General features: G+C 50.5%; 11 protein-coding genes; 6 read left to right on the plus strand and 5 right to left on the minus strand.

Moving 5' to 3' along the window:
• Positions 1–2,814: 2,814 nt before the first annotated feature.
• On the minus strand, positions 2,815–3,573 carry RCC_04391 (related to protein-L-isoaspartate(D-aspartate) O-methyltransferase; the record flags this gene model as incomplete). XM_023769669.1 has 3 exons in its annotated part: positions 2,815–2,956; positions 3,011–3,447; positions 3,520–3,573. The coding sequence occupies 3 exons, from the start codon at positions 3,571–3,573 to the stop codon at positions 2,815–2,817; spliced, it is 633 nt and encodes a 210-aa protein (XP_023625437.1).
• Positions 3,574–5,652: 2,079 nt separating this feature from the next.
• On the plus strand, positions 5,653–6,453 carry RCC_04392 (uncharacterized protein; the record flags this gene model as incomplete). The annotated part of the gene is made up of 1 exon (XM_023769670.1): positions 5,653–6,453. One exon carries the CDS (start codon positions 5,653–5,655, stop codon positions 6,451–6,453), a length of 801 nt encoding a protein of 266 aa, XP_023625438.1.
• A 790-nt stretch (positions 6,454–7,243) lies between these two features.
• RCC_04393 (uncharacterized protein) lies at positions 7,244–8,272 on the minus strand (the record flags this gene model as incomplete). XM_023769671.1 has 3 exons in its annotated part: positions 7,244–7,439; positions 7,517–7,958; positions 8,041–8,272. 3 exons carry the CDS (start codon positions 8,270–8,272, stop codon positions 7,244–7,246), a joined length of 870 nt encoding a protein of 289 aa, XP_023625439.1.
• Positions 8,273–10,567: 2,295 nt separating this feature from the next.
• On the plus strand, positions 10,568–11,202 carry RCC_04394 (uncharacterized protein; the record flags this gene model as incomplete). XM_023769672.1 has 3 exons in its annotated part: positions 10,568–10,663; positions 10,740–10,791; positions 10,862–11,202. The coding sequence occupies 3 exons, from the start codon at positions 10,568–10,570 to the stop codon at positions 11,200–11,202; spliced, it is 489 nt and encodes a 162-aa protein (XP_023625440.1).
• Positions 11,203–11,245: 43 nt separating this feature from the next.
• Positions 11,246–14,459, minus strand: RCC_04395 (uncharacterized protein; the record flags this gene model as incomplete). XM_023769673.1 has 2 exons in its annotated part: positions 11,246–13,179; positions 13,436–14,459. 2 exons carry the CDS (start codon positions 14,457–14,459, stop codon positions 11,246–11,248), a joined length of 2,958 nt encoding a protein of 985 aa, XP_023625441.1.
• A 977-nt stretch (positions 14,460–15,436) lies between these two features.
• On the plus strand, positions 15,437–16,654 carry RCC_04396 (related to fumarylacetoacetate hydrolase family protein; the record flags this gene model as incomplete). Its single annotated transcript, XM_023769674.1, has 1 exon — positions 15,437–16,654. The coding sequence occupies one exon, from the start codon at positions 15,437–15,439 to the stop codon at positions 16,652–16,654; it is 1,218 nt and encodes a 405-aa protein (XP_023625442.1).
• A 47-nt stretch (positions 16,655–16,701) lies between these two features.
• RCC_04397 (uncharacterized protein) lies at positions 16,702–17,128 on the minus strand (the record flags this gene model as incomplete). XM_023769675.1 has 2 exons in its annotated part: positions 16,702–16,782; positions 16,832–17,128. 2 exons carry the CDS (start codon positions 17,126–17,128, stop codon positions 16,702–16,704), a joined length of 378 nt encoding a protein of 125 aa, XP_023625443.1.
• Positions 17,129–17,486: 358 nt separating this feature from the next.
• RCC_04398 (uncharacterized protein) lies at positions 17,487–18,976 on the plus strand (the record flags this gene model as incomplete). XM_023769676.1 has 2 exons in its annotated part: positions 17,487–17,882; positions 17,936–18,976. The coding sequence occupies 2 exons, from the start codon at positions 17,487–17,489 to the stop codon at positions 18,974–18,976; spliced, it is 1,437 nt and encodes a 478-aa protein (XP_023625444.1).
• Positions 18,977–19,282: 306 nt separating this feature from the next.
• RCC_04399 (probable aromatic ring-opening dioxygenase family protein) lies at positions 19,283–20,346 on the plus strand (the record flags this gene model as incomplete). XM_023769677.1 has 4 exons in its annotated part: positions 19,283–19,286; positions 19,346–19,476; positions 19,549–20,227; positions 20,285–20,346. The coding sequence occupies 4 exons, from the start codon at positions 19,283–19,285 to the stop codon at positions 20,344–20,346; spliced, it is 876 nt and encodes a 291-aa protein (XP_023625445.1).
• Positions 20,347–20,410: 64 nt separating this feature from the next.
• On the minus strand, positions 20,411–21,811 carry RCC_04400 (uncharacterized protein; the record flags this gene model as incomplete). XM_023769678.1 has 3 exons in its annotated part: positions 20,411–20,499; positions 20,559–20,960; positions 21,016–21,811. 3 exons carry the CDS (start codon positions 21,809–21,811, stop codon positions 20,411–20,413), a joined length of 1,287 nt encoding a protein of 428 aa, XP_023625446.1.
• Positions 21,812–22,309: 498 nt separating this feature from the next.
• Positions 22,310–24,204, plus strand: RCC_04401 (probable hydrolase, CocE/NonD family; the record flags this gene model as incomplete). XM_023769679.1 has 3 exons in its annotated part: positions 22,310–22,503; positions 22,553–24,055; positions 24,111–24,204. 3 exons carry the CDS (start codon positions 22,310–22,312, stop codon positions 24,202–24,204), a joined length of 1,791 nt encoding a protein of 596 aa, XP_023625447.1.
• Between the last annotated feature and the right edge of the window lie 28 nt (positions 24,205–24,232).

The following is a 24,232-nucleotide window of genomic DNA, read 5'->3' on the forward strand; positions in this document are numbered from 1 at the left end:
GCTCGCAATACAAAATCTTTGGTATCCAGGCCTCGATCGCGCGGTTCAACACAAACACCCGAGCCATCACCAGTATCGCACCATTCACGCAGCTCATCGCAGTCTGTAACCAGTCAGGAAAGTCTATGCAGAAGCATCTCGCAGTACGATGATCACTACTTCTTTACCATTCTCTCCCGGGTGCTGTTCCCAACCACACTGAGCCCAGACCCCCTGGAGCGAACTTGGCCTGGGTACTTGGCGCTGTCATCAGGCAATGACAGTCTTGCCTACGAATGTCTGCAATCCCTCTCCCAGGCATGTACGGGACAAGTCTCCCGCCAACCCTTCTTCATCGAATCGGCTCAGCGATCATACACTTCATGTCTACGCCGTCTACATAATCTCCTAGCAGACAGCACATCTCGGCACGATGACGAAGTTCTCATTCCTGTTATAATCTTTGGCGCATATGAAATGCTATTCTTGACAAAGTCAGATGGATGGATTCGACATACTCTAGGACTGGCAGCTTTGTTCCAAGCTCGAGGTCCTAACGCCTTTACTCCACACGGAACTGCGATGCAAGTCTTCCGTAACCACAGACAAGTTATGGTTATGGCGGCGTTGAGTGCTCGACAGCCCACATTCCTGTCACAAAAGGAGTGGTTGACTGTGCCTTGGATAGTCAGCCAAACACCCAAAGACAGCTTTGAGCTGCTGCTCGATATCATTGTCCTGATCCCGGGATTGAATGTTCGCTGTCTAGAAGGAGCAGTAGGCGACACGCGCGCTTCTGTACACCAGGACGCGTTGGACGTACTGGTCGAGCTCAAAGAATGGCGAGAAGTCTGGGAGACTTCACCAGAAGGCGAAGAGCTTATACTTTTACTTGATCCGCTATATGGCGCCACATATCCCTTGGAAAGACTGGGCACTCCGACTGACTATCCCTCAAAGTACAGCGCAACCTGCGACACTCTCTACCAAGGCGCCCTTATCTTCGCCGGGARCATCGCACTATCTACTCTTCCCGCTGGAATGAAGGGCGCAGTTGGCTTGGTCGTGGCGATTGAGAATGCGGCAATACAGATCTGTCGGAGTTTGCCCTACTTCATGACCTCCACATACAGTCAAAGATCCAAACTCGACGCTCTCTGGTCCATACATCTAGCGTGGAAAGTTTTGGGAGCGTCCGCTTCCCCGTCGGTTTTGAAGGACTGGTTGAGGAGTCAGACGGATGAGTGTACTAAGGTTTTTGGTAGTTGGATGGTCCATCCGGCGGAGCTTGGAGAGGCATTGAGGGAATCATGAAGCGTTTGGTGATTTCTTGATACTCTACTCTGCTGTAGTATTCGGACACTCCAGGACTGTCAGTGCTCTATGCCCTGCTCTATTTCGAAGAGGCTGGAGGGTACCCGTGACGACAATCATGCGTGGAACAAAGAAGTTTGACGCGTCGACGCACTTCCGCCACGCATGCAAGTCATGAGAACAAGCTCAACTATGACTATCCTTCTTCGCACTTGTCCAGCGCAAGAGCACATCTGATATCCCGTTTCGAAAACGAACTCATCGAATACCCACAATGTCTACTCTACCGGACGACACCCGACCTCTCGAATCAAGTCTTGAATCGCAAGAGCAAGAGCAAGATCAGAAATCGAAGCTTCCCGATCATATTCTCCCCCAAGACAAAATCCAGAATCCACAAACCTCCAATCCTACTATCGATCCCAACGATCCCGCCTCGTCTACATCCAAAGCCGGATGAAGATTCTACTGTAGTTTGGACTATGCAATTCAAGTTGAGCTTGTGAGTTCGGCTTCGGTGGGAGGAGGACTAGGGGATTGGAGGAAGGTACATGTTTTTTAGATTGTGGTACATGATGTGATAGAGAGGTTGTTAGGCAATTAGTACTGTTGTGCTATACATAGTCAAGAATGAGTTTTGGAAGAGTTGATTTTGAGAAGTTGTAGGTCTCGGCACTTTTTTGCTGAGACTTGGTTTACTGTCTTATCCTATACGGCCGATCGGTTCGACGATGATCACGGATCCTGAAGTCTCCTACGTTGGGGAATGGGTGTTTTAGGGTAGCAGATAAGTTCCATTCGACAGAGATCATCGACTCGGATGAACTCTTGCTCTTCATAAGGTAGCATTCATCCTTTAACAGGCAACAGGCGAGAATTTCCTACAAAGCACGAGACAATTTGAACGACACGTACCCTTGCTTGTCATTTATTGTCTTCAGGCAAAGCAGTGTGAAAGAAACCACGCACAAATACCAACGGTATGAAATTCAGCAATCATTGAGCATATAGGATATGAACAGACAGCATTTCCTCCTACTCTATGTTTTCCGCCAGTCCATCTGAGCAACCACTTCATTGACACACTAGAAAACAAGAAACATTTGGCCATTCCAGTCTCATAGTCAGAATGTTTAGAATGGTTTCCAACATCCCCGGCCAGTCCCCCGGAAAACCTCCCGAACAGCCAAGCGTTGGTCAAAAGAAGTCTACCGTCGAGACCACCATAATCTTTGGCAATGACGGCGAAGATGGATTCAACATAATGTTGGAAAAAATTTGGGCGAGGGCCCATCTTGAAGGAGGTGTGCCGAGTGAAGAAGATATGGGGAAGTTGGTAGCTGCGTGGGTGCGTTGGAGTCGCACGGAGGGCGAATCGGTTGAGAAATTCTTGGAGCTGTGTAGCAGTCTGAAGGAAACTTGAAGTGGAGTGGATGAGCGTTTGAAATGGAGTGATGGCTGAATTTATGTGAGGAAAATCATATGAGTGATGGCACGTGTTATGCATTCGGTCGATCAGCTTTAGTGTCCTTGATCTGCTGGAGCATCAGTCAATGGCACATATCGAACACCCATGTCCTTTTTCTTAGTCACAGTGCCATCTGCTGCTTTGTCAATGACATAGATGTGCTGGAAATTGTTCTCCTCCACTGGAATGAACAATCTGCCCATCTTCATTAGCTTTGAGAAGAATACGGACGGGTCAAGCTCAACATACCGTCCAGGAGCCTTCAACTGATCGATCAAGGGCTCATGGAAGCCCGCAGCCGCAGCTCCAACGTGGATAGCATCGTAGGGCGCGTCTTCTGGCCAGCCCTGTCTGCCATCTCCCTTGACATACTTGATCCCTCCTTGCCTCAACAACTTGCTCCCTTCTGGACTTTTACTTGTGTTGGTAGCACCCATGTCGACCAAAGGTTGAATATGCTCGATCCCCACCACCGTTCCACCCGGCTTGACAAGTTCAGCCAGCACATGTGTGAGGTAGCCCGATCCACTTCCTACATCTAATACCCGTGCTCCTGGCTTCAGAAAAGGCAGCAGAGATTCCGCGGCGGCTGCATGCATATGGGGTGCGGATATGGTGGCGCGGTGACCGATGGGCTGTGGCGAGTCTTCGTATGGCTGAGCCGGAGTATAGTGGGCGCGATCGACCTATCAAGCCTCAGGGATATCAATGAGCATGACTGTCACAGATGTCTGTCGCGTGCTTGCTGTAGTGCCTACTGCTTTCATGGCTTTGGAAACCCGTGGGGAGGTGATCAGGCCGTTTTGGACCATGTTGTCCACGAGAGCTTCATTCGTCGCTCCGGAGCATCTCCACGCCATCGCTCGCGCGGGTCTTGAGGCTGAGTGGCCTATCTTGAAGGAGATGGGCTTGGAAAACGTTGTCGGGGGTGTGATGGACGGAGGAGTAGAGGAGGAAGGAGATGTGGACTTATCGCGGAAGATTAAGGCGGGATGGTGTCTTGGAATACATGGAATCGATGTGTCTTGCCTGTTGCATGGGACGGAGAGTCGATGGGGAAGGAAGGGCCGGGAAGCTCGCTGTCGGGGATAAGCGACCGACGCGGAGATAAGACAGGATACAGGGACTAGCATCAACTCTTCCATTCTTCCCTCTCCACCACATCATACATGCCCATTTTTCCGTCTCGATCTTCCACCGGATATTACGAGAAGCTGAAGCTTGCCTTCGAATATCGCACGCAATGACGCTGCCATGCCACCGAGGGCGAAGCTGGAAACCCGAAGACAAGGACATTGTGGCCAGCCATATACCACCATTGAACGACGGCAAGTGCTCACACAATCAGGTGGTACCCGGAGAATCAGCCACCACTTTCCCATCAAGGCATTGTACTGCACGGAAAATGGATCAAACCACATTGTGATCACGCTGTCGTCCATCGTTCTCACCAAGGCAATACAGCCTTGGAACTATCGCTTTGTGTCCTTTTCCTTCTTCCCTTTGTTCAGACACAACGGCATTTGTCTCTCTCATCCATCGAAACTTCACAATGTCATTCATCTGTTTGTAGTCCAGCGACGCGTGTGCTCTATATATCTGACTACTTAGCACGATGATTTCCAAGGCATCCAACTACTGACCTTCAAACAGGCACCGACCAACTCAACCAAACTCTTGAGTCGCTCGCAAACACAGTCCTCGAAACCCATACCGCTCAAGCTTACTCTTCTTCGGTAAGTCCAAGAGCCCCTCCACCTTTACAGGCTCAACATGCCATCCACCGTCGTGCCATGCAAGCATTGCGGTCACAACATCTCTTCAACCCAGTCTGTGTGCCCCAGCTGCGACAAATCGCAGGGTTAGTATGTCATACTTCCAGCCGGCCTGGGGCTTATACAACCACTKCGGCGGTAGGTAGGTGGTGCATTTTCACTTCAATCACTTCAAATATGGTGTCTGGGTGGGGAAAGTATGTCCACTCTAGCAATCAATCAATCATTCAATCAAAACAATCACCAAACATCCTTCTCTACTGCCTTGAACGTCTTTCTCTCCTCCTTTCTACATTACGAGTACCGCGTATACCTCTATAGAGCGGAGCACTGATCTACGCCTGTTAGATGTTCCTCACATCAGCCCATTATGATGAAAAATATGTGAGATTCACTTGGTTTACCCGCGGAGAGTCCTCTGTCGAGCATTGTTTGATGCCCAAGGCAATCCGAAACCAGCTGACCCGACCTGTTCAGGAAAAGGGTAGTGCAATCCCAAGTAACCGACGTTCACCATTGCAATCCATCTGCCGAAGTAATCGCTGCTCTGCTCAGATGGCAACCAAAGGCACGGAAGAGGACTCCGTACTTTGTGGCATCCAGACTCCTTATGGACCACATTTGTATTTTGGTACCAAGTGCATTCCACGAGTGACTCTTCTCAGCAGGGTACGTGCACGCATCCCGAGGCCGGCGAAGTGAATGATTATTTTGCCCCACTCGGGCGATCTTCTCCCTATTCAAGCGAGATTTTCTTTCTTATTGTGACAAAAACAACATCAAGTCTTCAATCAAACTTCAGACACATCCTTCTTGACAGAAACATCGAACAACGTCAACCCAGCAGCGTCAGCCCAGCATACCGCATCCACTTGCGCCATCACATCTACCCTCTTTCTCGACAAGCTCGAGCCAGACAGCATCCATTCGCGCGGCCGCAAGATACCCAACTTCGAGGCTTTCTAAGCACCAGTCTCGAGCTCCTCGACTCTTCTCTACCTACCACATTTAAGACGTCACTCACTCAGCCCAGCCATAATCAACAAATCCTACTCCGATCTTCGTTCAAATTCGCGCGCATCCCCGGAGCAAACTTCATCTTCATTATCAACAAGTATGGCCTCGACAGTCGAACAAGCCTGGGCGCTACCAGTCGGAATCGCCAAGCTAGGTGCGCACTTGACGGTCTACGTCAACCTAGGCCCGACGATCGATACGCTCCGCCTTTGTAACCAGTTTGGACGTGGTGGTCAAGGAATCACAAGGCTCCCAATCGAATTGATCAAACGCGTCGAGGAGTACCTTTTCCAAGCTGAGTGTGAACAGGAGAGCAAAGTATGGACATCAAACCAGGAGTGCGCCGAGGGGTCATGTAGACAGTTCAATCGCCTTAACGACGACGCCATCCATCGATCCTACCACGAATTGCAGCGTTGTGGCATTGTCGAGTATTCTGCTGAGGATCGGCTATGTGTGGTTCGGGAGCGCCATCTATCCGACGCTCACGAGGAATGCTTCACTTGCCGCGCACTAGGACCAAGCGAGCCACACTCCCAAGAAGACATCGCAAACCAGCGCGCCGTGGTGGCAGATTATTTGGACCAGGTCCAGAAAACCTCGCRAAACCTAGGCGAGCAATTCCATAGACTTGGAGAATCCGTGAATCGCTATGACGACACCTGCTTTGATTCGCTTCTGGCATGGAGTGCTCAGGTAGGTGGCCTCATCCACCGTGGCAGAACTCCCACAGCCATGCAAGGATTGTCAAAGGTTCTTCGAAAGGACTTTGGCCTTGAGATTCGCATTGCTCACGAACCATGGACTTCATACCAGGATGGTATGCAAAGCGTCTACGAGAGACCCACTACGGCGTACCTGCGACTCCCAGTCGAAGATTCCGCCAAAAGGTCGAGGTAATCTGCGACCAGCTACACCAGCGCGCCTCGCTCGATTTGCTCGAGCAGTCCGGATTCTGGGACTCGAAGTCGTAGCGGGAGCAGAAGAGCTCGATGTGAATGAACAGGATGTCTCACACATAAACGGCAAAGATATCCTCATCGACCAAGAAGACTTCAGCACAGAGCCACGAGTGACGACCTTTGCCGAGTACGCAGACGCTGGCGGTGAAAATTTCGTATGGGCAGATGATTACTTTCGCGATCCGGATAAGGAGGTTGCTTGGAATCATTACGTCGAGGAGGGAGATTGGTTGTGGGCTGTGGTGAAGAATTGAAGCGCCGCCACGCTGCGAAGCAGGCGGGAACTGGCCCGCTTAGAATGTCAACGTGAATGGGGAGTGGAATGTTGGGCAGAGCTACGGATTTCAATTGATGGGCGTATGGTAGCAGGCTCCATTCCTTTTTGTATGGCGTTAAGTTCTGGGGCGGTGGAGATGAATATGGAATGGCACTTTTGCGCGAAAGATTCAACGTCTTTTCCTTGCGTGATGAATGAACGGTCTCGATCGCAACTCACTATATCCGAGGACTTGTCTGACTTGATAGGAGCACCAGCATTACAGATTTACAGGAGTCGCGAGATGTCGACATGGTAGCATAGGCGTTCTATGCTACTGCTCTCAAGGCGTTATATCATTCGAATTGGAAAAATGCATGTATACATTGTCAAGCATACTTGAGCTTTCCCAAATCTTGTCTCCCAGTAGTATATATCTCAACGGAATTTCTTTCTTTCTTTCTTCCTTCCTTTATCCCTCCTTCTTCTCAAAAGGCTTAACATCAACCCCCCGCTCCACAGGAAAAACAGTGAAATTAAACTTAGCCATCGTCAAACCAAATTTATCCACGATTCTAGGCTGCCAATGATCCGAGAACCGCTCCTCCTTTAACATGGGCGTGAGATCATCGATTCGGCCGCCGAAGATTGTTAACATGGTTGAGGAACTAAAGGTAAAACATGGTGGTCAGTAGTGAACACATCTCCTTGTTGATAGAATGTAGAAAGAAAAGGWAGAACGTACTTTGCGCTCCCAAAAGTATTATGAAAAAAACTCTCCGAATACTCCTCATTACTCCTCCTACACTCCGCCCTCCGCTTCGAAAGCGCACGGGAAAGATCCTCAATCGTCAATAACCGTTCCCCCTCCCCATCCTCCCCTCCATCCGTAGTAGTATTTTTTTTCCCCGTAGCTTCCGCAAGTAAAGCATCCACAAGTTCCTGGTCTGGTTTTCCTTGATCGGGTTCAAGAGCCATATCTTGACGTGTCAAACTCGCATCGTGCTCGATTGCATTGCTGGCATGCAGGGACAAATCTTCGAGGTCAAAGGTATCTTTCCAGTAGGATCGCTCGAGGAAGTCGGCGGCGAATTTGGGGACGAAGAAGCAGAAGGATGGGGCGAAGTTGAAGGTTTGGCGGACTTTTTGGTTGAGGGTTTTGAAGGGGATGTTTTTGCCGTCGTGGGCTGTATAATTAATAGTCAGCTTTCCTTTTCCCATCTCTCAAGATATGTTTTTCCATCTTATTGGGCTGGCTGGCACACGTACGTAGAATCCCATGATTGGCCATGGCGTTCAACATGGGACATGCTGATCGCGAATCGCCTTCCTGGGGAGGGATAAATTCCGGCCAGACTCCGTGATGTCCAGGAGCGCCCTCCGGTACGACGTTATCAGCTTTGAGCTTTGGAGTGACGAGGTTCGCCACAGCTATCACATTGTCCCAAGCAATCACCCCCAGGCTGATCAGCGGACTCGCAATCTTCCCAGCGAGACCCATCGTGCTAGTCCTTCTCGTCGTAAAAATAAGAAAAGTAGATGAAAATTCTTCCACACGCCTTCTTCCCTTCAAAGAGTAGAACTGTAGCACGCGAAAACGTGGAAAACAAAAAAAAAAAAAACCTAGCAGACGGCCACGCCTGCATACTTAACCCGCCGCCCCTCAGTCAGTAGTCAGTCCCCAACACAACACCGATCAACATGCCAGCTGCAAGCCATGGCAGAAAAGTGTGGTCGCAGAGTTCAAATGGCCTTGTCGTTCTCATGCAGTGGTGACAATTCCACGGGCACCATTGGTTGGGGAAGAACGCAGTGTGCAGATCGTTACGCCAAGCGAGCATCTATCTTAGAGCTGCATGTCCCAAACCAGGCATTGCAGTAGCGGCCGCCCTTTTTCACGATCCGGTCCTCCGCACGCGGGACGGGGATCGTGGCGAGGGTGAGAGTTGGTTGGGTCGGAGGGTTTTCTCTCTCTCTCTCTCTTCTCTTGGGTGGGATGTTTTGATGCCGAGGATTTGGGAGGTCTGGTCACACCGTACCGTACTCGTCGACATTCATTGGAGCCCGTGGTTGTTGTCGAATGCTTTGATAAAAGCATGCCAGTGAGCACAGCGTGGGATTGCATGTCTTCGTCACTCGGTCGATGCACATTGATTCGAACCACAGAGCTGCGATAATYGATTCGAACCACAGAGCTGCGAGGCGACCGGGAGTCTTCGCCGTGTCTTGCATGTCAGTCAATGAATGGCCTCTTGTAGGTAATCCCTTCGCCGCCGTTGAAGCTGCAGATACATCAAGACGTCTTTGTAGTTTAGTTCGGCAAGTAACGTCGAGATGATGATGTCCCGATCTTCCCCAGGATCACAACATGCTCAAAGTTGCCACGCAGTGCTCCACCCTTGGTGCAGCCATAGGGAAGGTCGCACTGCTGTGCAARGAACAGCCGACAAACACCATGCCAGGAACCATCATGAGCTATAATGTAGCATGAGAGAACCTACATGTAGTCACATTCTGCCGCCAGTCAAAAGATGATACAGAATGCACAGCACTTACCCCACGCTGAGCCACTTCCCACGGTGAATACCATGTCGCCAGGCCATGTACATGTACCCACCAACACCAATCATACTTACTCCCTATAGCCGCCGCACCAGCTACCTAAGGTATTCTCCAAGCACTGCGACCGACGGATTGTGCTCTCATCCCTACTGCTGTGTCTACAACCGTCCCAATTTGTCCGTCAAGACTGTCGCAGCCACCACCCATCGGCCTGTCAGGTGTAGCGACGCAGCCGAGGATGGGGACTACTTCTTTGCGGACATTGGCGGAATGTCTCGTATGCGTACTGACCAGCTGTGCGAGCGTGGCGCCTGTTTGGAAGCCACGATGCAGAATGTGGGATTAGAGGATCGTGTGAGCGTAGGGTCKATTCTCGCCTGAAGTGTATACCGCTGCTATTCTGGAGTGTGAGTGTGAGCTGTACCACCCCAATCACTGGACTGGACTGGACTGGACAGACGGGAGGGAGGTGTCAAGAAATGTGTTGCGGCGCATCCTTCCGCAATGGGATAGGTAAGGCTTGATCTCGCCCGCGGGTTCATCTGGCTGGACATCGGCTTATAAGAACAGTCCTATCGCACTCAGGATATCTTCATCTGTGAGGGCACAAGCATTCTGCTTCACGAGTGATCAAAGGTGGAAGCCGCGCAATAGCTTGTCATATCTTTTTCCCAGAAGTTTTGTGCTGATGTAATAGACACGCGCGTAGTATAAACATCGCGTCACTCCCTCCCTCCTAGTCCTCCTTTCAATTTCACCTCGCCATTCACATCCACAATACAATCCATCGTCGGACACTACTAGTTAGAATCGTACGAAGCCAAGTTCGTCTTGCGCCAGGATATAACAAGCATTCATTACCTAGCTTCTCCTCGTCCATAAGTTCGCTTCCTACCTACCTACCTACTGCCACTGTTCTCTTCACATCTACTACAAACCGCTCCGCTGTGTTTACTACCGCCAAGTGTATGACAATCTATAGGTAAGGTATCGATCCGAGCACGGCGTCATTTTCTGCGAGGCGGTGATGACAAATTAACGAGCTTCCTGGAAATGGCTGTCAGCCGAGGGGTCATGACGATACGGTTTCAGGTATGCTGAATATAAATGAAGTATACCTAAGCACGTTCTTCTTCACTTTGCTGCATTGAACATTATTCGATCCTCCACGACGACATCGACTCCCGACTCAAGACATTCTGCAAGCTTCCCGCCCTCTTCCTCTTCCACAATAATGACCCAAAACATCCCCCTCCCCCCCAAAGGCGCCAAATCCGCCAACGGAAGAGCTACTGCATCCTGCTATTGCAGTGCCATTCAGCTTGAATTCGTGCGTAAAATAAATTCCTGGAGATGAAGACCAGAAGAATATGTAAAGTAACTAATGGGTATCTACTACCACCCAGCCAACTGAAGGCAAAGACCTTGTAGACACCTTCCTCTGCAACTGCACAGATTGTACGTCCAAGAAACTTCTACCCCAAAATTCTAGACATTTGCTAACTATCCCTCCCCTTTCCCCCTATAGGCCGCAAGATCACAGCCTCAATGTTCGCATCAAATTTCATCGTCAACGACTCTGCTCTCACGCATCTCCGTGGCCAGGACAAACTCACCAAGTTCTCCCAGGATAAGACGATTGAAAGTGGCAATAACATGGCCAATTACTTTTGCTCCAAGTGCGGTACTTTGATGTATCGCGTGAGCAGCGGATTTCCGGGCAAGTCCATCATGCGAATTGGTACCATCGATGACTTTACTCTGCATGAGACGTTGTTGAAGCCGAGAATTGAACAGTTCACCAAGGACCGTGTAAGCTGGCTTGCTGGCGCAAAGGGCGTTGAGCAGCATGAGAAGGCTTACTTTTAGAAAGATCGATCGGTAGAGATCATGTCTGATGATATGCAATCATCTATCTCCCTGATAACTTCCCTAGATCGTTCATAAGTTTGGCCAGGTTCTCGACGAGAGGTGGCAGACCATCTTGACTCTCCGGAAAGTTGTGCTTGAGTATGTATTCGGCCACTTTCATGACCCCTTTGTGATTACGCAACGAGCAGAATGCGTAGTTATTGTCGGATGTTGAGTGTGGTGATATCAGGGACTTCAATCCTGGAGTACCCTGGCCCAATAGCTTGAAGGACTTTGCGGCCCTAGGATTCGTGTCGTCTAGAAATACTCGGGTGCTGGCGCCGATGAGATGGTCGCTAGGAAGCAGAGTGGCTTCGTCCGGAGTCTGAATACCGCTCTTCCGTGCGGCGTGAGAGTTTACAATCCCGTATACCCAGAGCGTGAGAGTGCTTTGATATACTGCAATGGCATACCAGTCGCGGAGTCTTGTCATCTCGAACGTGCGTGCTAAGCGCAGAACCTGGCCTGCGCTCCAGACGGCGGCTCTAGATTCCGCATCTTTGCTCCAAGCGCAGATGCGTGGAAAGACCCTCCTAGCCTCTTCCTCCCCGGACTTGCCGGAGAATAGGAGGATGTCTTCCAAAGAGACGTGCAGAATCATCGTGAGAAATTCAGTCGTGAACAGCACTTCCACTGGCGTTGCATCATTCAGCTCGCAGTAGTCACTGATCGTGGCCAGATCATCGAGCAAATCCTTCTTCCGATTCAAGTGTCCCAGCCATCGATCCTGCCGTCCCTGCGCCTGCCAGCCGGACAAGGACTGGGACTGTTGTCGAAAGTGCCATACCTCGTGCGCAATTGCATGACATGATGCTAGCAGACATAGATTCCGATCCACCGCATCACCCAGCCCGTTGAGAGATGGCGGGTTTGCAAAGAGCTCCTTCATCGATGGCAGTGTCACCGAAGACGTGTTGCTTTTGGTGAGCAACGCGTCTCGCCAGGCATGTGCATCCGGTGCTTCAAATACATCACGAGATGCAGGTACCGGTAGCATCATCTGTGCGGGGGATATGAGTCTGTTTTGTTCCAGATGATAGAAGGCTGCCTGGGAGTCGTAGATGAAGGTTTGTATCACCAGCCTTTTCAAACTCTCTTGTGCAGCCCAAGCCTTCCATTTGGTCGTGAGTTGTTCGTCCGTATCTTCTGCAGCTGGCACCACCTCATGATATCGAGATCGCACAAAAGCGTTCGAGGCAAATAGCATCGTGACTAGCGGTTGTAAGAAGGAGATTGCAATCTCAACTTTGCGGTGAATACCAGAAAACACGCCTACTGCGAGCCACATTGCGTAAGCCTGAACAGCTTGTAGCTCGCGTGTGGTGCTGTTATCTTCTTCGTAGACTTGCGCAAGTGCAAGACGAGCAACCTCCTGCAGGATCAGACCCATCTTCCAGACGGGCGCTAGTGCTACGTATCTTGATCCTCTTGATACCATGGCGAGCAAAAGCTCGGTCCTCATTTCTCGGCTATTGAACGAAGGCGCGTGCAGGTAGCTTCCGATTGAAATGCTATCCTGAAGCATGCATATGTTGACGAGATCTTCCAAGAGCTGGAGGGGGGGAAATGAAGCGATGGAAAGCCTGGAGTCTGCGACCTTGGTCACCACTCGGATCATGCGATCTCGAGCTTCTTGCTCCAGACTATAATGGACTGATTGTTTGATCCCGGGGCTGACGTGCTGATCCGAGGCATTGACGCGATGTTCCCGAACATCAATTTCACTTTGCCCTTCCCAAACGCCTTGGTTACACTGCGGTATCCAAGACCAAGGCCGCTTTTTGAAGATTGCAGAGCGTGCTTCTGGATCGGAATGTAGCGTTGAAACGGTTACACCAGAYTCGCTCACCGCATTGTGGCCGTTGTCAGGTGGATGGTTCTCCAGACCACTTGCTAAAAAGGTGAAATCAAAGTCGAGGGCATCGGTGGGCCAGTCTAAAGAGAACGGGTCAGCGTACTGCAGGTGATGCTCATAGTCTATAGCGTCTTCCACATCGGAGCTACAGTCTCAGGAAGCAGCCATGATTTCTCCAGGCTGTAAAGTCTCGCAGTGCCCAAACGCCACGAGAAGCATAGAATATGGAGACTGTCCTTTGCTGAGTTGTAACTCCGATGCGATAGCACGCTGCACCACAAGTTTCGGAGATTACAAAGAAGCYACTCCACTCGKAATGATCAAAGACCAACTGACCTTGCGTTGTGAAGTCGGCTACGTTTGGAGGCATTGAGAAGGGAATGTGATCGCCAACGTTGCCAACATCAGGCATCATGRTTTGCTCAAAGAAATCCGGGAAGCCAAAGTCTGGTGCTGCGATACTCGAACCAAAAGCATCATCGCCATTGAATTGGTATGTGGTCACATCCATCAGGTCATTTTGAGGGCTGAAATGATCTAGTTGCACTGGCCTAGGGGGCATCTGCCCAGGATGAGACGAGCACTCTGCTTGATTAGCCCCAGGAGACTCTGGCATGGAGTTCTTGCGGCCATCAGTTTCCTGGCAGCTTAGATCCCGGGTTTTGCATCGCTTGCACGGTCTCTCGTCGTCGCAGCGCGTCTTGGCTTTGATACATGGCTCGCACGCCCGTGGAGTCCTCTTACGAAAGGCCTCATCGGCAGATGTCTTCGCATGGGCGGCGCGGTGACGATTGAGCAGGTCGGCTCGGTTGAAGCCTTTGCCACATTGCACACACTTGTACTGCCGATCATTCTCGTGGGATTTGAGATGGCGGTTGAGGTGATCATGTCTCTCGTACGATCTACTGCACAGATGGCATTTGTGTCGCGCATTGCTGTTGTTGATGTTGTTGTTGTTGATGTTGTTGTTGATGTTGTTGTTGATGTTGTTGTTGTTGGCAGGCGATGGCGACTTGGTACTAGTCTCCATCCCTCCCGGCTTCCGGTTCGAGCCGTCTTCGGTAAGTAAGGTAAGGTAGGGTAAGGGTATTGTCGTCGGATAGGTGGATGCTAGGTAGCCACGACCACCACCATCAGATTCTCGCGGAGCCTCGAAATCTTCCTCTGCATGCGTCAGGATGCTGTTGACCTCCACCAAAATGCGCAGTGGACGAGACGGAAGGCTGTGAAGGATGCAGGACTTCACCCATTCAAAGCGGACCGCGGCGTTTGACGGTCGGCACCTAGCAAAGGCGGAGAAGTGGGGGTTCGCAAGGGAAAAATTGGGCCTCGTTCTAGGTAGTCTACGTATTCGCCGCATACCTTCACAGGCAAGTCCTGTGTGTTTCCCAGAAGCCGACAACAACACCACTTCTCCCGCTCTATTGGCATTGGACTGGGAAGCAACAACCACATTGTCGTCTGACACGAGAATAGCTCCTCAAATCCATCAAACTTGAGCACGACTAGGTACGAGGCGCTATTCACGATTTATGCTTGGATCGCCCCCATAATCAGCCCCCAAGACCTCGCCCTCAACCTTCAATGGCTCGCTTGGCTGAAGCACATACAACATCCTGGCCCACTTGGTGTCGCTCAAATTTCTCCACGCGTGCATAGTTCCCCGCTGAATGGCGATGTCTCCTGGAACCATTCGCCGTTTCTCGCCGCTGTCGAGGACTAGCTCAATCTCTCCTTCAATGACGATCCCATAGTCCAGAGATACTGTGCGATGCATGGGAGACACCAGGCCCGGGCCTATGTCGACATGTCGCAAGACCGTACCTGTTTTAATGACGAGGCCAGGTGGGTCGGCGGCGTACTTTTGATACGCAGCAATGTCCTTGTCGTCGTTCATGTCGACGGGATACTGATCTGTTGCATATGAAAGATAGAAGCAAGCATCTCCGTTGGAAACCGTTTGCGAGGTTGGTTGCTCTGGTATGGCCGTGGCAATGATGGCTTTGCCTTCGGAATTGTGCGTGGTGATGATCCTGGTCGGTGGCTTCATATGGTTGGGTATCGCCATGGTGATTCAAGTTGATCGAGGCAATGCTTTGCAAACAGAGATGATAGGGAGTCACCTGCTATCTACAACGATATATGAACTCGTTCATTCCGGACAATCGGCTATCGAATGGCCCGAACGGCAATGGCTTTCTGGTCTTCGGATGATGTGGACAAGCCTTGCAATTGATCGATGCAAATCAAAGGTTGACAAACAGCAGATCCAGATACATCTACGCTCAATCAAGGACCAAGACAACCAAAGGCAACCTGTTTTACCCACCCGTAACCATGACCTCGCCACTCCTTGGTTACAGCTCTCACTTTGGACTTGACAATATCCCCTTTGGAGTTGCGTCCTCCCAAAGCAACATCGTCCCATCGTGTGTCACGCGATACCAGGACAATGTGATATTTTTGAAAGCGTTGCCGGGGTTATACGATGAGATCCCAGAACTTCCGCTAGGAATCTTGGATCGCTCGACTTTGGACGACTTTGCAGCTCTTCCGCGGCATATTCACACAAGAGTTCGCGAACGCATCCAGCATGTGATTCGCCAAGATACACCCTTGCAAAATCTCCCGCCCGCAGCAGTTTCTCATATCTCGGACGTTGAAATGCACCTGCCAGTTAATGTTGGAGACTTCACCGACTTCTCTTGCAGCCATGACCATGTGCAAAATGCTAGCGAGGCGATGACTGGACAACGATCAACCCCACCAGCCTTTTTTCACATGCCCATCGGATATGCCGGACGCTGTTCGAGCATCGACATCTCAGGAGTACCAGTCGAGCGTCCTCTTGGGCTTCACTGGAAAGGCAAACCCATGCAGAGTGAAGTCATCTTCGGCCCGTCTGAGAAGATGGACTACGAGCTCGAAGTCGGGTGCATCATTGGCCAGCCTATAGCACGCAGGGAACGTGTGCTAGCAAGTCAGGCCGAAAAGCACATATTCGGCTATGTGTTGATCAACGATTGGAGTGCTCGAGATATTCAAGCCCTGGAGATGATGCCGCTGGGACCCTTGAACGGCAAGAATGCTGGAACTACCATGTCTCCTTGGGTGATAACCCCAGATGCCCTCGCGCCGTTCAAAGCGTCTGCACCGCCCCGGACACAAAGCGTGAGTCCCTACCTGGAAGAGAGCGGAGATGCCGCCGTGAGCATCAGCTTGCAAGTCGACGTCAAGTCAAGCAGTCAAGGTGATCAATCTCGTACACTGTGTCGTAGCAACAGCTCTTGGATGTACTGGAGTCTGGCTCAGTGTGTCGCTCATCAAACGATCGGAGGCTGCGGATTGAGGACTGGCGACTTGCTAGCGACTGGTACAGTCAGTGGCGGTGGTGATGATGAGCACGGCTGTCTCATGGAGTATATGAAACTTGATGCAACTCCTCCCCGCGGCTATCTAGAAGACGGTGAAACGGTCACACTTTCTGGATTCTGCGGCGAAGGTGTTGGATTTGGAGAATGTGTCGCCACTCTACAGCCAGCTAAAGAACTCTGAGTATCAGAATGACAATGAGCAGATTGACACGTCCTAAACGCTAAACATCACCACTCTCCTCCAACCTTGATCCTGAACACCCTGTCTGACAATTTCCCACCAGTGGCTCGCCACAATGAGCTTACAGTCTACGTTTGGTTAGCAGTGTCTACACGATATAGATGTGGGATCTCCTACAGCTTGCAAATAAACCCCTGAAAACATCACCCTAATGAAGTTCCGTTCAATGGCATTACTGGCCTGATTCCTGTCACCATTGAGCAGAGTAGGGTCGACTGGCCTATGAGCCGGTACTCTCCTCCATTGCGTTTCCCACCCAGGAGGGTTGTTCGAAGTGATTGCAGTTTCTTGTGGATTTGGCTCTGGTGCTCCTCTCGACTCCGAGTCCAAAGGTTGGTCATGATGCAAGTCGTAGTCCGCGAGGACGTGGCGCAAGGCGTTGACACGCGCATTGTCTGTTGTAGTCACTGACATAGTCTTGGCAGAAAAGGGAAGGATGAATGGTTCAATGATGTGTCCTTTGCTGGTACTCTTGCTACTTTGCGATGGTTGTTAATGTCAGCATGTCGTTTGTTAGGACGCCTCAGTTCACTCCACACTTCCGGTGTGTTTGTGTCCACATTTCCGTCGAAGCCGCGAAACTCCGCGCATCCCTGGCTCGGAGGGCCCGGGTACCGTCCACATGCAGTCGACAGGGGAGCTCTCATCGATTCAAATGCAAGCGGCGTGGAGTTGTCCGCTCCTGGATGATCGATAGCACAATCACCKGTGGTATGGTATTCGTCCAACTCAAACCTCACAACTCAACTAACCTTTGGCGATTCAGACAAAAATGGCCCCCTCTTTCCCACGAATTCAGGCTGCATCTACAGACGGTCGACTGCACAATGTCTACCATCGACAAGTTCAGCTCGAGAAGCTCTGCAAAGCCTTAATCGACAACGTCCAGGAAATCAAAACCGCCATCTCAACAGATTATGACTATTCTGCAGCAGAGATAGCGACGGAGTATCATCTCACACTAAATGAGATCAAACGCGTCTACTCGGATCTCAAGCCAAAGGACTTTCATGAGGATGAGTACCTCATTGCCAACAATAAGGATGCTTCAATGGCCAAGAAGCCTGTGGGAATTGTTTATATTGAACCCACTCAATACAATCTGTTCTATTCGAGTTTGGTCCCGTTGAGTACAGCTTTTGCTGCTGGGAATTGTGTGATTATACTGGTAATATGTCTCACAAACTCCCCTGAAACCTAAGGTACTGATCACCCTCATAGCTCGAAAACAACCTCAGGGCAGTCACAAGTCTTCTGCGAAGGATCCTGCAGGCCGCTCTCGACGCAGACACGTTTGCTGTTGCATCCTCACCAATCACGGACTCTCTACTATTAAGCAAAGCACTTTGCGTATTTCAAAATGGTGCCCCGGGCTCATCACAAAGCAACCAACTGACCTCTTATCCAACCGCACTTACCGTGGCTGTGGTCGATCGTACTGCGGATGTACACCTTGCTGCACGAGAACTAGTATCCGCTAGATTCGCCTTCGAAGGCCACAGTCCGTATGCTCCAGACTATGTGCTCGTCAATGAGTTTGTCAAGCAGGAATTCCTCCAAGCAGTCAAATCGCAATGCGACCAGCTTGCCAGTAAAAGCAACAAAGCCAATACCGGCTCTGGCATCGACGACAAACTTTCAAACTTGCGTAAAGTTGACAGCAGCATACGGACGATCGTTCAAGAGGCCAACTTTGCAGTCGTCGACATTTCCTCGAGAGCGGCGGCAGTCGACGGCAAGATTCATCATTCAATCCTCAGAGTACACGGGATCAAATCCGCTGATGATGCCATTGATCTCGCAAATGAATCCAGTTCCAACATACCACATCTCGCCGCCTATCACTTCGGAAGTCTAGCCATGGGAAAATATCTCAGCCAGTTCATCGATGCCGAAGTTTCATTCGTCAACCATGTGCCGCGAGAGATTCTCGTCGGCCCAGCAGCGCCTTCTGGACATACTTTCCAGCCTTCAGTCAGATATCCCGTCGACCTCTTCAGTGCGCCTAGGCCCGCTTATGTTCATTGTTCAGACGCCTCAAAACGCCTTGCAGACATCTTGAGTGCGGATGGTGGCGTATCTTCTCAGCAGTTGCTAAATGATGCAGCTATGCCTTTGGCGGAGTTCAAGCGGAATCCTGGCGGTGGAGTTGGGTTCTTCGAGCAAGGCTTCTTGATCAGTGCTGGGATTATTGTGCTGACTACACTTACTGCTTCTGCAACGGGGATGCTTTGGCTGTGGAGATGGTCGAGACCAATTTGAGGCGTATGTAGTTATTGTCAATCTTAGATGCGGAGATACCATCAGATAGTCGATACATTGAGACCTCACACGTACTCRTCTTTTTCCTAAACTTGGCCCTGCTCTTCCACTACAGCGAAAGAGCACACCAGAGGCTGAGTCTAGTGGTCCCGAGGGGTCGTCCGCCACCGGAAGGCAGGGTTGTATGATTTGGGCGAGACTAGACATGGTTCTGAAGGTTTATTCCAACATGGTATATACTTCAGACTATATTGGATCGCTTCACGACGTAAATCAGCAACTCTCAAGCAGTGCTCGCAATCCATCATGAGTACGTGCAGGAAAAGCCCATCCATTCCAACCCCCCTGAAACTGACTAACAAAAAGCAGGTCTCACACCAGTACATTTCTTCTCTCATGGCTCGACAATGATGCTAGGTGAGGAATCCGATTCAGCCACCTACTGGAAGAAATGCGGCGACGAAGCTCTCGAACAAAACATCAAAGGAGTCATCATGATGGTAAGTCTTTTTTTCAATCCAATCTCCCGCCAAGACTTTCTTTCTGTCTCCTGACGATACCTTACTTACTAGGGAGCTCACTGGGACGCCCTTGGAGATAAGCTAGAAGTAGCCATGAACCCAACCCCTGGAAAGTCCCCCGTAGCATACGTCCACCCATCCAAATACGCCGACTACAAATTAGAGCCCGACCTCCCAACCGGTAAACGCTGCATGGAACTTCTGCAATCCGAAAAATTCAACGTCAAACCCAATGATAAATTCGAATGGATCCACGACACCTATCTCATTCTCATCAGAATGTTTCCTAAGAAATGTCCACCAACGACTATAATCTCCATGAACGCTCGCTTTGACCCGCATTTCCACCTCCGAGTCGGCAGTGCCCTGCGTCCACTTCGTAAAGAAGGCTATCTCATCATCGGAACGGGAGGTGCTGTTCACAATCTTTTCCGAAATAAGTGGGCTCCTATGCTCAAGTACCGGGACAATTTCGCACAGGAGACGCCTCCGGAAAGTTGGGCGTTGGAATTCCGGCAGAGTGTTGAAGATTGCTTCAGTAATAACMGGGGACCGGCTTTACGTCGAGCTATTACGAGGTTGATGAAGCATCCGATGTATCGGGATGCTCATGCTACGGATGATCATTTTATGGCTGCGTGTTTTGTTGCGGGAGCTGCTGGGGATTGGGAGGATGAGGGGGAAGAGAAGGGGAGGTTGGAGGCTGAGACTTGGGAGTTGACGAATATGTGTGAGTATGTTCCGAATTTTCTTTCTATTCCTATCGCTGATGATGTTTCTTGCACAGGTAACAGTCAGTTTACGATCGGTTCCTGGAAGAAAGGGAGGACTGTGGGAAGCGTTCATTGAGTCGTTGTGAAATGTGTATATCCATTGCTATGCTATGCTATATCGCTACTTTCAGTCTTTATTGCTAGAGCTTTGCTGCCAGATGTTTCTTCAAAGCTGATGAAGAATGCTCATGCTCGTCGTGGTCGAAGCTGTATGCCTGAAACTCGGTAACTAGAAAGACCATGTTGGTTAGCTACTTCTGATAGATGGATGTTGCGGGATGAACTTACAGTCTAGCTTTTTGCCCTCAGCAGCTAGTTCGGAAGCATCTCTACCAACCAATCGAGTGAAGTCTTGGATTGTATGAACACGTTCATATCGACACTGCTCGTAGATCTGCAATCGCTCCGAAACCGCGGAGCTTGGGGTTCCTCGTGGGAGCACAGCTGCTAATGATACTGCATCCTCGATAGCTTGACCACCACCCTGTCCCTGGTAAGGCAGAAAGGGATGGGCAGCATCACCAATGACGGCAAGTCGCTGGTTGACAAAGTTAGGCATTCGCTTCATGTCCAGCAGATTCCATGCTTTGAGCTTCGTATCGTCTGCTTTCTCCAGGATCGCTTGTGCAGAGGGCGCGAAGTCTTTGAAGATCTCCAGCATCTTCGTTTTGCTACCGTTTTCAAGCCAACCTGGGACGGGTCAGTGAGGGCCAAGAGGTATTCATCAATTCAATCGATTGCTCACCATCACCAGCCACATCTCTCGCAGACTCCCGACTTGGATGAATCGCCACAAGATTCAAAGAAGTGCCATCATCACATGGATACATGATGATACGTCTGTCATCGTCAATCCACATGGTCATAAGTCCCGACTGCAAAGTCTCTTGAGATACCAATGGATCAGACGCCAATACCTCGGTGGGGACAAGAAATCGATAGGCGCTTTTCCCGGAGTCAAAGGGCAACAAGTCTCCCCCAGCGATATTCTTGCGAAGTTGAGAGTGAACGCCATCSGCCCCTATCAACACATCGCCCTCCAAGACGGTCCCATCTTCGAGAGTGATTCGTGCGAACTCCGGATCAGCCATCTTGACACGACTAGAGAGATGTAGACGTGCAGGCGGGCCTTCTCCTTCCTCGGATAAAGCCAGCTCCTTCAAAGCGGTATGGAATTGGGCTCGATGGGCCAGACAGTAGCGACTCTTGTGAACATGACCAGAAAAGTCGGCTTTGAACATTCGATGTCCGCTGGCGGTGAGAGTCTGATGTCCAATGCAGTCGACCGCGCCGATTTTCGCCAGGTCAATACCGAGATCTCCCAAAAGACCTGTACAGTTGGGAGCGAGGTTCATAGCCGCGCCAGTCTCCTGAGCAAGCTTGGATTGCTCCAGAATGTCGACAATGTGTCCTTGTCGCCTTAAGGCAATCGCTGTAGTCAGTCCGCCGATTCCGGCACCAGCTATGAGGATGCGTAGAGGAGCAGCAGCAGCAGGGGCTTCTCCGCCATTGGAGGMCGTACTGCTGTGTGACATTCCCATGATTGTCTAGTTAGGTGAGTAGGATGTCGACGTTGTTGGCAAGAGACGCTCGCGTATGCTTTGCGTTCGTTTGCCTGCCATCGTGACCACCCACACCTCTTAAGAAAAAAATCATAAGACCCACCATATTTGTGGACTCTCCGGAACTACAGTATGCATGATGGACTCGATTCATCATTGTAGTTAGGAGTGGGAGTGGGGAGACTTTCCCGGAGGCGGCGCGGGTGGACTGCTGGTGTGGGGCGGGATGATTCAGCATGCATGATTTAAAGGGGCTCCATAAGGTATTGCTGACTGTGCGCTTCCGGTGGAGGTGGGGAAAGAGTCTCAACGTCAACGTCCACATCCGCATCCGCAGCGGAAAATTGTTAACGGGGGTGGRGTGCAGCAGTTGCCATATACACTAACGGGTAAGCCAATGCATGAGATCTCAAGGTGGTACAGATGTCATAATTTCTCCTTTGAGTAACTTACCTGCTGTCGCTTCTGAACATCAAAATGCCTAATCAACTTCGTGATCTTCACACAGTCGACCAAGAGTCGTTTCCTTACATCTTCGAGCAAAATGCATCGGTACCGCTCAAGAGCTCTGAAGGATGTGTTCGTGTCAACGTGTACCGTCCAAAGACCGATGAGAAAGTGCCAGTCCTGGTAACTTATGGTCCATATGGGAAAGATATTCACTACAAAGAGTTGGGAATCCTGACTGAAACCCTTCCGCCAATTACTGATAGTCTCCAGCTTTCATCCCAAATCATTCTCCGAGGTCAATCCCCAGCAAAAATCCGATCATTCCGCCTGGGAGACTCCCGATCCAGGCTTCTGGACCAAAAACGGCTATGCAGTAGTTCGAGCGGACGAGAGAGGTACTGGCCAGAGTCCCGGCAAACTAGACACCATGTCCAAAGGAACATCGGAAGCCTTTTTCGAAGTCGTGGAATGGTGTGCCGAGCAATCATGGTCTTCCGGCAAGGTCGGCCTTCTTGGGATCTCCTACTATGCCGGAACTCAATGGCGTGTTGCGGCTCGTCAACCAAAAGGTCTGGCTTGCATGATTCCTTGGGAGGGCATGAGTGATTACTACCGTGATCGATGCCGACATGGTGGAATTCTCAGCAATGCTTTCATCTCCTTCTGGTGGAATCGTCAGGTCGTCACGAACCAATACGGCCGTCCGGGTCGCGCAGCAGCAAAATGGGGAATCGACACTATCGAAGGCGACTTGAGCGAAGAGGAGCGGGAGAGGAATCGACAGGATCAGACTGTTGATAATGAGCAGTTCAAGTTCCGGGATGAGGACTATTATGCCAGTAAGGAGTTCAACTTGTCAGATGTGAAAGTCCCTCTCCTCTCCGTGGCGAACTGGGGTGGAATTCTCCTTCATTTGCGTGGGAATGTACAGGGATATCTGAATGCGGGCAGTGAGCTGAAATACCTTCGATTCATCACTGGCCGGCACGATCTCCCATTCTACTATGAAGAAGAGGTAGAGATCCAGCGTAGCTTCTTGGATGCTTTTTTGAAAGACGATGACCGCCAAGGTTGGTCGATCAAGGGCAAGCTTCCTCCTGTTGATGTCGTTCTTCGAAAAGGCGATGTCGGATTCAACGATGCTGCGGCCGAGAAAATCTACCCCAGACGTAGCGAGAACGAGTGGCCCATTGCACGAACACAGTACACCCGCTTCTATCTTCAACCCGACCAGAGCCTATCTACGAGCCCTCCTGAGATTACAGAGCAGAAGAAGACGGTCTCATACAAAGCTTTGGGAACGCTCGAATCACCGCAATCAGTCCARTTCACCACCCCAGCGTTCGAAGAAGAAACAGAAATCACCGGCCACATCGTAGCTCGACTAGCAATTTCCGCCTCCAGTGCTACCCCCAACCAACCGCCTCCATCAGACATCGACATCTTTGTCACTCTGCGACACATCTCTCCTCAAGGAACCGAAGTCTTTTACACCGGAACAGCCGGCGACGCAGTACCTCTCACCAAAGGCTGGTTACGAGCCAGCCTTCGCAAAGTCGAGGAAAATCACCCTCAAAACCACGAATGGCTACCTCATCGCGAATATCGCAGTACAGATGTCMAAGAGGTCAAACCTAACACCATCTATGCTGTTGATGTGGAGCTTTGGCCTACTAATGTAGTGGTTGATAAAGGTGGTAGAATTGTCTTTGAGGTTTCCAGTGGCGATACACAGGGCTCTGGGATCTTTCAACACAATTCGTCTGAGGATAGGTATGTTTCAGTGCTTGCTTAGTATACATACACTTTGATGTGCTGACATTTGTAGGTCTGAGAAAGTCTTCGCTGGACTGAATAATTTGCACTTTGGTGATGGGCACCAGAGCTATGTTACACTTCCAGTTATACCAGCCAAGCCTTGAGAGAAGTGTCGGGAGTTGCGAATTGAGT

Source organism: Ramularia collo-cygni, assembly GCF_900074925.1.
Source record: "Ramularia collo-cygni strain URUG2 genome assembly, contig: RCC_scaffold06, whole genome shotgun sequence".
Lineage (NCBI taxonomy): Eukaryota > Fungi > Ascomycota > Dothideomycetes > Mycosphaerellales > Mycosphaerellaceae > Ramularia > Ramularia collo-cygni.